The sequence below is a fragment of the Heloderma suspectum genome, chromosome 17 (genome assembly GCF_057233095.1).
Source record: "Heloderma suspectum isolate Gila_16-S chromosome 17, 16-S_ref, whole genome shotgun sequence".
Taxonomy (NCBI): Eukaryota; Metazoa; Chordata; class Lepidosauria; order Squamata; family Helodermatidae; genus Heloderma; species Heloderma suspectum.
Window position 1 is genome coordinate 12,389,033 of NC_139474.1, and position 16,021 is coordinate 12,405,053.

Genomic DNA, 16,021 nt, shown 5'->3' on the forward strand with positions numbered 1-16,021 from the left:
TAAGGCTGAGTTCCTTCCAGGAAGAGCTTTAAGCTAAAATAGGCTGGTGTTTTTGCTCTCGATCCTTTTGCCCTGCCCATCACTGAAATGCAGCCCCCAAAAGATTCTCCAAAATGGAAATTGGTGCTTGGGCTGAAAGAGCTTCTGTGCCCCTGATCGAGGGAGAACGCGGGAGCTGTCAGACTACTGGACCCAGATTCTAAGATAGCCTAACTACACTACCGTTTGTGCTTTGTGTATCATTCCTTCACTTCCGTGCAGGATTATGCAAGATGCTTAGAGGGAGGGCTTTGGGTTTGTGGTTGCCTCCTGCTCTTCAGAGACCCGTTAGCGGTTTTGAGTAAGGAACCTCTGGTAAGGGGGAAGGTTATTCCAGTAAAATCAATCCAAAACCAGAATCTTTTAGGGGCGCCTTCCCCAATGCGGCGCCCTTCAAGCACGTTGGACTACAACTCCTATCATTCCCAGCCAGCAATGCTGGGGATGCGGGAGCTGTAGTCGAAGATGTCTCCAACCTGGTGCTCTCCAGATGTTTTGGACTTGAACTTCAGTGTGTGAGAGCCAGGGTGGTGTTCTGGTTCGAGTGTTGGACTGGGACTCAAGAGTCCAAGGTTCTAGTCCCCACTTGGCCATGAAGCTGACTGGGTGACTTGGGGCCAGTCACAGACTCTCAGCCTAACCTACCCCACAGGGTTGTTGTGAGGATAAAATGGAGGAGGATCATGTAAGCCGCCTTGGGTTCCTTGCAAGAGGAAAAAAGGCGGGATAGAAATGTAATAAATCCTATGTACGTAAATAAATAAACTCCCATCAGCCTTAGCCAGTGAAGCGGATGGTTAGGAGCGGTTGGAGTTATATTTCAAAGCAACTGGAGATGGCAACCAAGTCAGGGGAGACCGGTGGCATCTCATGGTACAGGTACGTGCACCCATTATCCATACTCGGCCACAGCCATAAAGCACATGCAAGCACCCCCCCCGCTTCCCACGATCACTGCGACAATCCAGATGTGGTAGTTCATGAAGGAAATGCACGCACACATATATATGCAGTTGTAGGCCAAAGATTCCCTGCTTTCCATTTTATTGTCAAGCAGCCTCAACGGACAAAAGTCACCTGGCATTCCAGCACGCTAATTAAAAAAAACAAAAAAACGGCACAGGGGCCACCCCAATCCTGCCCCCGCTCCCCGCAGTCCAGGAAAGTTTGTACCGTTTCTAGAGTTCCCACAGAGGACAATACAAACAAGAGAAAGAGAAGTTATCAGGATAGGGCTGTGGTTTCTCATAAGACACGTACATTTCTGGAATTTTGTTGATCATCAAACCACTGAGAAACAGGGGGAGTATGCAAGGGGAGGGGGGACTTCAACATGGGGAAGGTGGGGTCAGGTGTAGCTGAGGCTGGGGCCAAACACACCGGGGAAAAGGAAGAAAAAAAACCAAGCCGTTATGCATTTCAAGTAGCTAAAGATTCAAGTTTAAACATTACAGGCACTTTTAAAGCTAGGGAAGACCTATCTGCCCCCCCCCCAATTCCTTCTGCCACCCCCCACTCTTTGCCTGAGGAGAGACCCCACACCACAGTTCCTGCTGGGGGGGGGGGAATTGGGACCAGGTGGGGTGGAGGGGAAAGCAGAGGGCAGGGGAAATAATATATTACATCATCTCTTAAATATAGATAAACTCTGAGCTAATACTCCAGGAGCTGTAGCTCTTCCCGTCGCTCACCAGCCGCCACCTCCTCCTCTAACCCCCATAGCTATTTTGCCCCTCCAGGGGGGAGAAGAGGAACCCAAGGAATGTGCAAATAGGGGTGGGGAAATAGATATGACTGACCCCTAACTCACCACCAAGCAGTGTGCCAGTCCGAGCCCCCAAACTGCTGGCATACCCTAGTGCAATAGAGTGGTATAGGATGGGGTATGTGTGTGTTCAGGGGGGGCGTGCATGGAAAGAGATTAGAGCAAGTGAAACAGAGCAGGGGACACACAGAAGGGGTACCTGCTTTTTTTGTGCCATATCCCCTCGTGTGCCTTTTGGCATGGGATAACATTTCCGGGCTGGGGGTAAGCCCAGATCAAGTGGGTCACTTGATCTGGGAGGAGGTGGGCTTCTTCCCCATCTCCACCCCTAAGTGCTAAGTCTGTCTTCTTGCAAGGAGGGCTGTGTGTGTGTGTGAGACAGAGAGAGCGGGAGAGGAAGGACGGACGGACGGACGGACGGAAGAGCCAGGGGTGCTGGGACCAGCCCGTTGCACTGTGCAAGAGTGCCACTAGGGGGCAGCAAGGGCCTCGCCTGGCTCGCCTGTGCAGAAAATAGCCGGTGCATGCGAGCCCCGGAGACGGCCTGTCCCACCGCCTGGGGAGGGAAAGCCCCCCACCCCCGGACATGAAGGAAAGGCCGCGACTGAGCCAGGCCCAGTTCCTAAAACAGCTGCCAGCCCCGGGGGCAGGAAGAAAACTCTTATCTTTTTTCCTTTTTTTGCCTCAGAAATCAAATTTCTGCAGTCACGAGAGGCCCGGAAGAGGGCGGAGGAGACCCGCGAGTCCTGCTGGTCTCAGGATCCTCTTCCGAAGTTCATCAACCCCAATGCTTTTTGTGAAGGGGAAAAGGCTGTTTCCCCTCCCCTCCCGCACTGCTTCCCTTCCTAATGTGGGGCGTAGAGCCCCAAAGTGCAGAGTCTGGGGGCTGCCTAGTACTCCCCCTTCCCCCAATTATAGTCCTCTTGCATTTATTGGGGGGGATCAGAAACATCCCCCAACACAAAGAGTACTACCCCTATTTAATTGCTTATTTTGCAAACCTGAGCATAGACACACCACCCTGCTTTTGCTGTTCCCCCCACACACTTTGGTTCATAACTGACCCCCCGCGCGCCTTTTTTAGAGGCCGCTAAAGGCACAGAGTCAGCGCACTGCGGAGGGGAGGGGCACAGTGCCTCTCATCTCCATGCACAGAGTAGGGGTGGGGGGATTAGTGCATCTCAGCCTAGCCCATGGTAGTCTCCCCAGAGAGAGTCGCCATGGCAACAGTCCAAGCAAGGCAGGCCTCAGGCCCAGGCCCAGGCCCTACGCCATTTCCATCGCCGGTGGCCTGTCCTGCTCCGCGACCCCCTCGTCCCCCACTTCCTGCTCCTCCTCCTCTTCTTTGGAGGCGGGAGACAGCGCGTGACGGGCCTGGGCCTGATCCCAGTAGTGCCGGGGGAGCGAGAGACACAGCCCCTCCATTTGCCCGTTGGTCAAGTCGAGGCCAGCGGAGGGCGGGGGCGTCCCGGAGGGGGGCACGGAGTCGGGCTCGTGCTCGGCCCCACGGCGCCGGCGCCTTGTCCGCACCTCCAGGCAGTTCTGGCCTTTGAGGTGGCGCTGCAGGTGGTCATCCTTGGCAAAGGCCTTGTGGCAAAGGCAGCACTCGTAGGGCCGGGCCCCCGTGTGCAGGTGCAGGTGGTTCTTCAGGTCGTAGCTGTGCAGGAAGCGAGCCGTGCAGTGCGGACAGGAATAGGGGCGCTCGCCCGTGTGCTTACGCATGTGGATCTTGAGTTTGTCGTTCCTGCAAAGCGGGGGGGGGGGGGGGAGGCAGAAGATGCATGTAAGCCCAGGCAGGACGAGCTAGAAATCTTGAGCCATTGCCAAGCAACGCCTTCCTTGCATGTTACAACTCAAGTGTCTAACAAGAAAGCTTCTAGTCCTTATGAAGGTCAAGAACAACACAGAGCAGGGCTGCTGAAGTTTCTGGACCCAAATAATAGTTATTGTTCTTTAAAACAGATGTTACTATTTGATGTCAAAATCAGCAGCTTAAAAAATATAAGCTTGCTTGCTTGCTCTCTTTTTAAAAAATCAAGTTAGGGATAGACAAATCCATCAATTCTAAGTTTTCATTTTTCCCATCTTAAGTCCATTCTGTTCCATTTACACCTGAGTTTGTGACTTAAGGTGTACCCCAACATTCGTATGCATTTTTGGATGCATTTTCCCTAATATACACATTTTTGTACTTGTGTTTGAATTTTAAATATGCATTTTTTGCAAACAGAATTCCTTAATATAATGCTGTTTTCTTTAGTTCCCCACCACCACCACCAACATACACATTTTTGTATACACTTTCCCCTGAAATACACATTTTTGTGTGTATTTTTGGTTGGAGAACTGCATCACGAACGTTCTGAGAACTGAGAATACTGAAGGATAATTGCGTTCTGGTGCGTATATTGATTTGGGGAGTGCAAATTTGATAAGTTGGTATGCGAGGTGAATGAAATTGCCCCCCGCTTCTGAATTTGAGTTAGTGAGCCATATAGATATGAAGATGGACCATGCATAATATACAGACACTACTAACCTAAATTTACAATAACCTTCCTCAACCTGATGCCCTCCAGATGTTTTAAACTACAACTCCCAGCATTCCTAACCACTGGCCATGCTGGCTGGGGCTGATGGGAGCTGAAGTCTGAAATATCTGGAGGCTGTCATAAAAGAACACCCTAACAACAAACAAAGCAGCACGACATGGAAACACATTTTAAAAAACACCCTCATGTAGTGGAGGAAAGTTTGGGGCAAAGCAGCAGAAATCAACTGCTAAAGCCTGGATCGCACCATTTCAGATGGTGGGGAGTGAAATGACATGCTGGAATCACTCCCCTTATGGGAAAGATGCCAATGTGGAAATGGAAAAGCAGGCTGTCAGGGACCAAAGTGCAGCCTAATTACCTCTTCGATGGGCTAATCTGGTTCAACAAGGATGTCCTCACTGTGGAGGGCTGCTCGAGCCCAGCAATCCACGCCCCCTCCCTGTAAGTCTGGAGTGATGTCATCCAGGAAAAAGCAGCCCTACTTCATTCTGAGGATCGCATGAAAGGGATCTTACGGTGAAGCTCATTGGAGTTGTGGCCTGCCGGATTTCCCTCTCTGCCCCCCAGGATGGCACGAGCATTTTGACAAGGCATCCCCCAAAAGGCAACAACAGGATTAACCCGGGACAGGGGGCCCTGGGGCCTTCTGCATGTATGGGATGCGCCCCACCACTCACTACGGGCGTGCCTGGTTTAATATGAATCTGTGAAGGTGCCTTTGGTCCATCTAGGCCAGTATCATCTAGCCAAGTTGGTAATGGCTTTCCAGGGTCTCAGGGACACCTTTCCAATCTCCTGCTACTTGACACTTTTATCTGGAGATCCCAGGAATCGAACCTGGAATCTCCTGTAGGGAGAGCATGTGCTCCACCAGGGAATGATCATTCTTCCCCATCTAGGAACTTTATCCTTTACCAGGAACTGGTTTTATAAATAAATAAAAGCAGGACAAGACTGCAATATCACCCTGTCTACACAGTGAAGTAGCACCATGTGTCCTAGGACTTCAGGGTTTCTCCGACCTCATGTAGACTATGCTCAGCATCGAAGGTCCTCGTCTAGGTGCCTTCTCTGAGGGAGGCTCAGAAGGTAGCAACAAGGAAGAGGGCCTTCTCAGTGGTGGCTCCCCAATTATGGAATGTCTCCCCCATGAGGCCTGCCTGGCACCAACACTGTTATCTTTTCGGTACCAGATTAAGACCTTCCTCTTTGCTCAGGCATTTGGCAGCATGCGATGAGTTTTTAATCGGGTCCTGGATGTGTCTTATGGTCATGGTTGATAGCTTACAGTTGTTTTTAGATATTGTTTCTGTGTGTACTGTCTGTCTGTGTGCTTTTATGTAAATAGTTTTAAAACTTTGTAGAGAGAGCTTCAGCTATAGGGCAGTATAGAAATGTCATCAACAACAATACTAAGCAGACCCAGTTTCAGTGACATAGCAGCAGATGGTTGGAGAGGGAAATGGCTTGGGGGCAAGTGGCTTACCGAGTGAAACGGACCCCGCACACTTCACAGGCAAACGGCTTCTCCCCCGTGTGGGTACGCATGTGGCGAGGAAGTTTGCCAGCACCATGGATGACCTTGTGGCAAACGGGGCACTCCTGGGGCATCTGCGAGCGGCGTTTGCGCACCAGCTTGTCCGGGGGGTCGAGAGCTGGAGACAGCCCCTCTGGGTTCAGCGCACGCATGTAGGCCAGGATGTCGTGTTCAGTGGGTTCTTCGTCAGAACCCAGATCCTCCGGGGAGAGGCCCAGGGCATATGGGTACGGGAAGGTGCGAGATGGCGCGATCGCCTCTTCCTCATCCTCGCGGGGGTGGCTGAGGGCTGGTGCCGGAGAGGCCTGGTTGGGAGGGCTGGGGCGCTCCTGCGTCCCCGTCGAGGAGGGGGACGGGGAAGGGGACAGCTCGCCGATGTGGTTGTTGAGGCGGGAGCCTTTGGTCTGGAGGAACTTGCGGGTTTTCTTGCTGCGGCGGGGGGCCGGGCAGGCTGGCGGCTCGGCCCGGTCTCCTTCGGCGGCGGGCAGGGTGGCAAAAGCCTCCAGGTAGCGGCGGGCGCGCTCACGGGCAGCATCATCCGGGACGGGAGCTTCCAAGCCATTGCCCTGCAGGATCTCCATGCAGGCCGCGATGACGCAGGGGATCTCGAGCAGACGGGCTGCGCGCAGCACCTCCCCCAGGCTGCCTGTGCTGATGGTCAACGTGGCGGTGTAGGCGAAGTCCAGCAGTGCCCCCAGAGCCTCGGCGCCCACAAAATCCAGCTCGCACACCCCCATGCCAGGCCCCGCAAAGAGCCGCTGGAAGTAGCGGCTGGAGGCGGCCAGCACGGCCCGGTGGGTCCGGTATTCTGAGCCCTGGGCCCGCAGGGTCACATCGCACAGGACTCCTCGGCGGCGCTGTTCGTTCAGCCGGCCCAGCAGCTCGCTACTGTGTTCGGGGAAAGGGATCCCAATCAAGTCGTCTTCAGGGCTGCCCATTGCCTCACCTGTAGCGGGGGGGAAACAAGAATGGGAATGTGAACACCGATTCACGCTAACTAGTATTTAGTTAGTATTTAGTCTAGTATTTAGACTTCGAATCCAAGGAGCTCCCTCTCTTTTGCACCCGACACGACGTTGGCCTTGCCAGGCATGCAAAAAGAGGAGTGGGAGGATTTCCCCCTTCCTCTTGTGGGGCCCAGACTCCCAAATATGGCCCTGCAGGGCTGCCCAGATAGCCCCATCCCCTTTCCCCCCAACCGCCAATCATTGGGTAGTTCCCTGGCTTTTGCAGTTTCCCCTCTGCCGCGTGCCCCATTCTAAAAGGTTCCCCCTCCTAAGGCTTGGTGTCTGGCAGTAAGAGCTTCACGCTAACAAAATGGCTAGTATTTTGGCCCCGCCCCCTTTGCCTTTGGCCTCACCCGCAACTGGAATGCAGCCCCTGAGAGCTTCTCCGAAATGGCATTTGGCCCTTGGGCAGCCATTCTCCTGGGGGAGCTACAGCATCTCTCTCTCCTAGTGTGAGTATCAGATTGCTCTGCCCATCAATTATAAGCGGTTTTAATTGATTCATCTAACTCAGAGGTGGGCAACCAGTGGCCTTCCAGATGGTCTGGCCTACAACTCCCATGATCCCTCACTGATGGGAGTTGGGAGTTGTAGGCCAAAACATCTGGAAAGCCACAGGCTGCCCATCCCTGATCTAATTGGATTAAAATCAATTAAATTATTGCAAACCTAAACATTTACTATTTCAACAAAACACAAAAATAGCAAGCGCCTCCTTTTGAAGACCTCGTTTGAAAGGCAATCTGAAGTTAAAACCTCCTATAACTTTGCAAAACTGAGCTGTGGCCATCTGTCATGCGCACGTAGCATGACCCTATGCATGTATACTTCCAGAACAAGTTCCACTGTGTCCGACTGGGCATACCTCCAGGAAAGTCCGCGTAGGGCAGCAGTCACAGATTGAAAGGCTCCTTGTCTATGTAAAAGAGAGAGTCACAGGGGGTTGGGGATAACTGACTCCTGAGGTTAATTTTTCTAAACGACAGAAAGCGCAGTCCTATTTGTGTCCACTCAGAATTAAGTCCCATTGGTCGTGTTCGCATGCAGCCACAAGTCCGAGTTCTGGAGAAACTTGGCTTATCACGAACGAACTTCCTGGTGGTGCATGCAGACATTTGGCTCCTCTGCCCCACTAGCGTGAGCGCTAAACAAACCAAGAAGGGGGCATTTCGCCTGTCGTCCAAACCAGGTGTTTTGGTTTGTTCCTCCCAAATAACCCATGAATCACAAGCTGAGAACAAACCCTAGTTTCCCATTCCGGCTTGTAAAGGATGCAACAAACCCCAATTCCCAGCTTGGACGACACACAAAACAAACCTTTCATAGAACAGTAGGGTTGGAAGGGGCCTACAAGGCCACTGAGTCCAACCCCCTGCTCAGTGCAGGAATCCAAGTCAGAGCATCCCTGACAGGTGGCTGTCCAGCCTCGTCTTGAGTGCCTCCAATGTGGGAGAGCCCACCACCTCCCTAGGTGGTGTGACCGCTAAACAAACCACCTTTCCTGGTTTGTTTAGTGATCACGCCAGGAGCAGGGCAGCAGTAGATGCAAGAGCACGCAGCTCACTGAAGATAAGCGAGGATTCTCCGGACGTCTAATGTGCAGTTGCATGCAAACGCAACCACTGAGTCTCAATGGGACTGCAGCCTCAGTCAAGTTTTATATTTGTTAGCGCAGGCTTCCAGCTGGAGCCGACAGTCAGCAAGGCATCACAGGCGTGTCTCTGGGGGCAATCTTTACAACGACTTTGCAAGGTGGGTTGGCATTATCACCCCACTGTTCTGCAGAGGCAGAGCCGAAGCCGAGGGGACAGCAGCTCCCAGAGAGTCTGCAGAGGTGGCACAAGTCAGGGCCAGGCCTTCTTGGCCAAACGCTCTGCCCCGCCGCAGCGTCGCCCTTCCTGCCCCCTTTGAGTCTAAACTGGGCCTCCTTCAGGGAAGGTGGCAGGGTACCAAAGCACTCCACAGAAAAAGGAAGTGCGCGCACGCGCATTGGCAGAATGCAGCACCTCCATCTCGGTGAAGGAGGAAGTCCTCTCACCCCCAGACGGTGCGAAGCAGATCGTGGGTCCCGATACCGACTTGGTTGAGGCAGATTCCTAGGAAAGATAGGGTCGCTCCCCTCTTGCCGCCCACGGCCTTTGGTCCCTCCGGGGGAGGGGGGAAGGTTAACCTTTGCAAGCCTTCCTCCTTTACAGCCCTCCGTTCAGCGCGCCCCAGAAAGAGAAGCTGCAGCCAGAGCCACCAAGGGACAGAGCCTCTGATCCCTCACGGTCCCTGTTTCATTTCTGGCACAGCTCCAGTGGCCTTTCACAGGGAGAAATCCAGCCAGCAAAGCTTCTGCACAAACAAAACACACTTTGCCTGTTGGGTTTCTGCCCATCAGAAGGCACTGCCACGCTCTGCAGCTGCACATCAAGCCTCTCTCCTGTAGCACCATCCATAGGATCGTGAGACCCAGGTCAGACTGTTTATCCATCGATCCAGGGATGTCCTACAAAGACTGGTGGCTGCTGTCCGGGGTCTCAGGCAGAGAGGGGGCATCCCCATCAGCTGTTCCCAGATCCTTTTAAGTGGAGATGGGTCAGGGATTGAATCCAGGACCTTCTGCTTGCAAAGCAGGTACTCCCTACCACGGAGCTACGGCTCCCCTCTATCGAAACGCCACGCTCCCATTGTAGCCCATAAAAGCAGGGCTGGGCAACGTATGGTCCTCCAGATGTTTTGGCCTACAACTCCCATGATCCTTCACCATTGGCTATGCTGGCTAGGGCTGATGGGAGTTGAAGGCCAAAACAGCTGGGCAGGGGCACAAGATGCCCACCCCTGCCATAAAGCAACCCACTAGTAGACGGTGTAGCGCCAGCCGAAAAAGGGAACCATCAACTGAGAGATACTGCTATTAGCTTCCCCGCTCCCAAATAAGAACACATCAGCCACCTTTAATTCAGTGTGAGGAGGGGAAGAAATATGAGATAATGTGCCTATTAAACTGGAAATATGCAGGGGGCGCAAAGAATTCGCATCTGTGAAAGGAGAAATAGGGACGAGGATTGCTACATCTTTAAGAGATATGGAAGCTGTGCACCAGGTGCTAGAGGAGGAAACGGATGTGTCCTTAACCAGTAGGGGCTGAGGAGCATGGAGACTGTTGGCTGCAAGGTTGCCAACTTCCAAAGCGGCCCGTGCAGCTATGCCTTCAGCAGCCCTTTTGAGCTGCAGCAGCAGCCAGGCTGTCATTTGTTTTTAACTCCATGCCGCGAAAAACATTTCCCTGTTGGTTCCTCACCCTCAGACCTCTTGTAAAAGGGCACAGGAGCAGGCCAGGCTGCAGGGTTTCTAGCCAGGTGGCAACCTTCTCTGGCCACCAGCAGGGGAATCCATAGAAGCCCCAGAGCAAACAGCTCAAATAAGCTCCCTGCTTTGTTCGTGGGGCCAAAAAGAGGGCATTATCCGGCGTGCAATGAAGAGGGACTCGCCCCGAGTTGCTGACTACCCCTCCCAGCTGAGCTCCTGTGCCATTAACAGGTGCCTGACAGGCAATATTTTAGTAGGAAAAGCTTTTTCCCCCCCTGTAGCACAACAACAATGGGACAGGGGAGCACACAGGGGGGAGCACACAGGGAGCTGCACTGCTAGCTGTAAAAAGCACCACGTAAAATGTTGGCAACGCCAGAGGGACCCCAGTCTCACCCCAGACAGCCCATCCCTCCAAGTGTGCGATGCTGGGTAGGACAGGGAACGTGGGGCTGGTGTCAACATTTCTTGGTTTCATTTCTAGAAATGACCATTCTGGGGCCAAAAAGGAGGAACACAGCAACGCAGGAAGCGGCCTTATACCAAGCAAAGATAATTACCCGTCTCATTCAGTATTGTCTACTGTGACTGGCAAACGCTGTCCAGGGTCTCAGGAGGAAAAGGGTCGTCCCTGTCGCCGGCTACCGCTGATCCTTTTAACTAGATGTGGAGGGAATTCGGCCTGGGACTTTCAAGCGTGCAAAGCAGGGCCTCCACCACCCAGCTGCAGTCCACCCCCATCATCTCAGCCGGACATTCTGTGTCCTATAATCCCAGATGTAAAGGAGTGTGTGGGGAGAGAGACACTAGTTGTGTTTACGCGGTGAGAAAGAAAAGGCATCCTGTCTATGCTCAGAGGTGCTCTTTTCTATGGAGCCAGTAGAAACCTGGCACTGAGAACTAGGTCCCACTGGCCTTAATTCCTGGGCAGACATAAGACCAATTCAGACTTGTCCCCAATCAGAAATAACCCCTGTATACTGCCCCCACCATACCAACCTGGCTCCCTATTTTCCTACCCACCTTTAGCCCAGAACATGTGGGTGCCAGTGGGTAAGGCCATCAGGGTGGGGTTTGGGGTGGGGAGGGAACTGCAGCAAGCCCCGTCTCGCCCGGGGAAGCGGGAGAGGGCTGTGTGGCCGCTCCCTGCCCGCCTTGGGTGCCCGCCAGCTGGGCTGTTTGCCTTCATGGGGCAAGGGGGTGGGCGGGAAGGGAACGGGCTCCATCAGGGGCAGCCGCTCCCCTCGCTGCCAGAGCAGGACCAACCGGCCGGGCGAGGGGGATGGGAAAGCTGCCAGGTGCGGCTGCGAGCTGGAGCACTCTGACCTGGGAGATGGGTGCGGCCCGCGTCACAGCATCGCCCGCTGGGCCGGGGAAGCCAGCTCAGCCAGAACCCGCATGGCAGAGAGTTGGGGGGGACACATTTGAGAGAGAGTGTCGATTATCTACCCCGAGGGGGACAGAATAGGGGCAAGACGCCCAACCTGGGCCTTACCAGGTCTGTTCTCAGTCTCCCCATGCCAGCCACCCAGCGGCCCAGCTCCAGTATCACCCCACTCCTTTCCCACAGCTGGCGCCTGCCTCCTTGTGCACCAACTAATGGTGCCACCTTGCTCTCCCCACCCCAACAGATTCCCAGTCCTGTTAACAGGTGTGTGTGTGTGTGTGTGAGTGTGTGAGTGAGTGATGGAAACTGAGCACTTACAGGCACAGATATGTAAGTGTGTTGGGGGTGTGTGTGTGTGCATATGTACATACAAAGCTTTGCCTGTTGAATTCCTGCCTGGCTGCTGCAGAGGAAGACAGGAAAAATAAAATAAAATAAAATAAAGACAGCAGCCCTTTCTTGAGAAAAGAGGAACCGTGGCTCTCGATGCCCCACTCCCAGAGCTGGGAAGAGAACCCAGGAGTCCTGAGTTTACCCCACTGGGCCTCCCTCTCCTGCCCCCAAGGCCATGAGTGGGAGGCGGGAGGGCCTGGTTTAGCTGCAATTAAACCATCAGGACCCTTTGGGGTGACAAACCCTGATCAGATTAGGGGAGGATTAGCAGGAGGTGTAAAGGGTTGGGATTAGTGGAGAGGCAGCTTTGCTACAGGGAGAAGCCAGGCATGGTTTGGAGGAGTTGGGGGCGGGTCGGCTTCCAGGATGAACACAGGGGGCATAACACCACTGGGAATCAGGCTTTGCGGACAAAAGGACATGAAAATAACTGCACGCTAAGCAGAAATTCAACTGGTACTGCTGTTTGTAAGGGACACTTCACCTGACTGGAGGCCGGAGGATTGAAGAGAGAAACCACACCACACCACTGAGCTCCTTGGAGGATGATCAGGACAAAAAAAAATGTCGCACATAAATAAGTCCTTGGTATCTGTGTCAAAATAAGTAAAAAAGAACTCCGTGTCCCACCCACCCCCAAAACATATTTGCCGCACGCCCCTAAAGAATGCTTCCAATTTAATCAAGAGGAGCGTTCACATCTTTAAGACTGAGTTTGTGGTTTCAAGGCACTGCTCAGGGCTAGGTTTGAATTATATCCGTGGTACCATCAGGGTAGGCTGTTAGGGTAAATGCCCGGGGGGTGGGGGCACTCCGCCAAGGCTGGCTTACCCCAAGTTGAAGTGAGTGAAGTAATACACATTAACAGCTAAAGAGCCTCTCCCCCCGCCAGCCCCGACCACACCACTGCTGCAAGACCATTAAGTCCAGAGTCTAAAATGACATAGCTGCATTACTGAACGGTATCTACGACACACACCCTTATGCCCTCAACATTTCACAAGACAGAAATATGGACCCTTATGCAACACCCCAACTTATTAAAAATACACCACTTGTGTGTATCCCCACACCCGAAATAAGACACTGTGATAGGCTCTCCGCCACCTGCTGGGCACTGTATTCATTTACTCAGCAACCGCCTCCTCTTCTGCTAATTTAAAAATCGGGAGGGGCGTTTCTTCTTTTGGTTAAGGATCTACTAGTGAAACCAAATTGCCCTATATAATACAATAGGTTATTGACAGTTCAAAATACACCAGAGAGCAGCCGGAGGGCGAAACAGCAGACTGCACCCTGCACGGCGTCTTAGTGTTCATGCGCACACAGATGTGGAGATGCACACACTAGAGTTGAGATACACTGATCTACTAGCGAAACCAAGCTGTCCTCTAATAAATAGGTTATCGACAGTTCAAAATACACCAGAGAGCAGCCAGAGGGCAGGCTGCGCCATGCACGGCGTCTTAGTGTTCATGCACACACAGATGTGCAGATGCGTGCCAGAATCGAGAGACATCTCCACCCAGCTTGAAGGCCCATCTCCCAAGGTTTTATCACACCTGGCAATCCAGAGGTAGATGAACCAAAGGTCTGAGCTGGGACAGGAACCTAGGAAGCCACTTTATACTAAGTCAGGTCCTTGGTCCATCTAGTCCAGTATCGTCAACACTAACTGGTGGCAGCCGCTCTCCAAGGTTTCAGGCAGGAGTTTTTCCAGCCCTACCTGGAGATGCTGGGAATCGAACCTGGAACCTTCTGCATGCAAAGCAAGGGCCCTACCACTGAGCTATGGCCCCTCCCTTGAGCGATAAGGTAGCTTCCTATGATTTACCAGGGACCAGAACCAGAAAAACACTACTGTCCCTGCTAAATAGGAAACCTCAAGTTTGAATCCATCCATTCAATTTATATAGTGCCAACTGGCACATGCCAGTTACTGTTTTTACAATCATTGTAGATTGTTTTTTCCCCAAATCATAAAGAAAATCAAAGCAACCAAAACAATAAATACTATAAATGTACCAAAATACTAAAACATTAAAAATATTAAATAGTCAGTAGTAATGTTAAAAATCAAAGCGACAGATTAAAGATGAAATGCCTGTCGAGCTCCTTCCATTGGACCCCCTCTTCAGTCCACACAGCGCCTGCCACGGATGACTTACCGCTTACTTTTCATCATCACAACCAAGATTGTCAGAGAGGAGGAGAGGGTGGGCTTTGGGTTTGTGGTTGCCTCCTGCGCTTCAAAGACCCATTAGCGGTTTGGAGGAGGGAACCCTGGGTTAGGGGAAGTTTATTCCAATTAAATAAATCCCCAAAACAGATTCTTTTAAGGGGCCGTGCCAGAGAAAGCTGAGTTTTGTCTTTTAGGCAAAGTTCTCCAACCTGGTGCCCCTCCACCAATGTTTTGGATTTCCACTCCCATCAGCCCTAGGCAGCAGGGCCAACGCTCGGGAATGCTGGGTGTGGTAGTTCATTTTAAAAGGAACCAGCAATGTCAAATTTGTTAGAAGTCATGAGTACCTGCAGCATGAATTCTCTTCTGATGCTGAAACAGAGAATTCGTATTTAAAAGTCAATGGTATGCTGGAGTGAGACCTGGGGAGACTCGAGTTCGAATCCGCACCCAACCAGGAAGCTCACTGGCTGAGTTAGGGCCAGTCACTATCCCTTGGACTAACTTACCTCACAGGGTTGCTGTGATGATAAAATGGGGGAATGTAGAATGATGTAGTCCTATTGAGCTCCATGGAGGGCAGGAGATAAACAGAGCCAGATAAAACTATATAACATGCTAACAACATCTTAAAAATTTAAATCCTCCAAATGTAGGAAAATCCAGTTCTGTTTTGAGCAATTTGTTGACCCAGGTTTATGGGTTATTTTTCCTGATTTTAACTAGACATCTGCCATTTAAAAGAAAATGGAGGAGGAACCTTGTGATACTTGCTGGTTTTGTTAGTAAATTTGTTTATATTCTCTATTGTTAAATTGTTGATAATACTTGGTCCAATTATTTGTATACTTTTATACACTTTTGCCAGCACTGTAAAAAAATGGGGAAAAATGGAGGAGGAAAATTTAATTAAGGAAAATTAAATTTGTGATTGCTTTTTCTTTTTTTTTAATGAACTTGGACCCTTTACAACCTGTTAGCACAGAGCCAGTGTAGTGTAGTGGTGTAGTGGTGAGAGTGACGGACTGGGAGCCGGGAGATCCGGGTTCTAGTCCCCACTTGGCCATGGAAGCTCACTGGGTGATTTTGGGCCAGTCACAGACTCTCAGCCCAACCTACCTCACAGGGTTGTTGTTGTGAGGATAAAATGGGGAGGAGGAGGATAATGTAAGCCGCCTTGGGTTCCTTGCAAGAGGAAAAAAGGCAGGATATAAATGCAATCAATCAATCAATCAATCAATCAATCATAATAGCGGAAATGCGAACTGAAAACGTGGATCTCTCATGCCTTCAAGTTGATTGGCCTCTGATTGGTTTCTGTCAGCATCATTCTGGAATTTGAAGAGATATCGATCCAGACTGGAAGAGTGCAATCTCGCATATGGGCAGTTTTTCCAGGAAGGGATCACAGAACACGAGCAAACGAATGCTAGGATATCAGGCATTTGGGAAGAGGCCAGGTTTTAAGCTGCATAAGAACTGGAGGCAGAAGCTCGTATTAAAAGCAATTATAAATAATGATCAGGTTACTGACTTGCCCATAATCACAACCACTTGGGGGACTATGATTCCATTTCACTGGTGGGGAAACTGAGTCAGAGGGACAGCAAGTTGCTTCAAAGCCACTTAGTCCTTGGATGAACAGGCTTTCAAATTAGGTTTTCCTGATCAAAATCCTGTATTCTATTCCTCATGCATCCAAACATTTAATTTAATTTTTTTTAATGAGAGGAGATACTTGGGCCCAAGTCTGCAATGCCAGCTAGTTGCAGTTCCTCAGCGGTGAGAGAAAGGCACTCTGCACATGCTTTGTGGCACCCTGCCCCCATGATATTAAGATTGGATCGTGGCATTTGAAAGAG

General features: G+C 51.5%; 1 protein-coding gene across 5 annotated transcripts in view; it reads right to left on the minus strand.

The window, feature by feature from the left end:
- Window positions 1-1,039: 1,039 nt before the first annotated feature.
- ZBTB7B (zinc finger and BTB domain containing 7B) overlaps window positions 1,040-16,021 on the minus strand; it is a 44,377-nt gene continuing 29,395 nt past the window's right edge. For 3 of the 5 annotated variants that reach the window (XM_084824442.1, XM_084824438.1, XM_084824437.1), the window contains exons 2-3: window positions 5,846-6,842; window positions 1,040-3,548 (exon numbers count right to left, since the gene is read on the minus strand). In XM_084824442.1, coding sequence (XP_084680568.1) covers window positions 3,071-3,548; window positions 5,846-6,834 — 1,467 coding nt within the window. In that variant the 5' untranslated portion in view covers window positions 6,835-6,842 and the 3' untranslated portion in view covers window positions 1,040-3,070. Of the gene's footprint in view, window positions 3,549-5,845; window positions 6,843-7,768; window positions 10,131-16,021 lie in introns of those variants that run through there. The other 2 variants (XM_084824439.1, XM_084824440.1) reach the window with 2 other exon arrangements.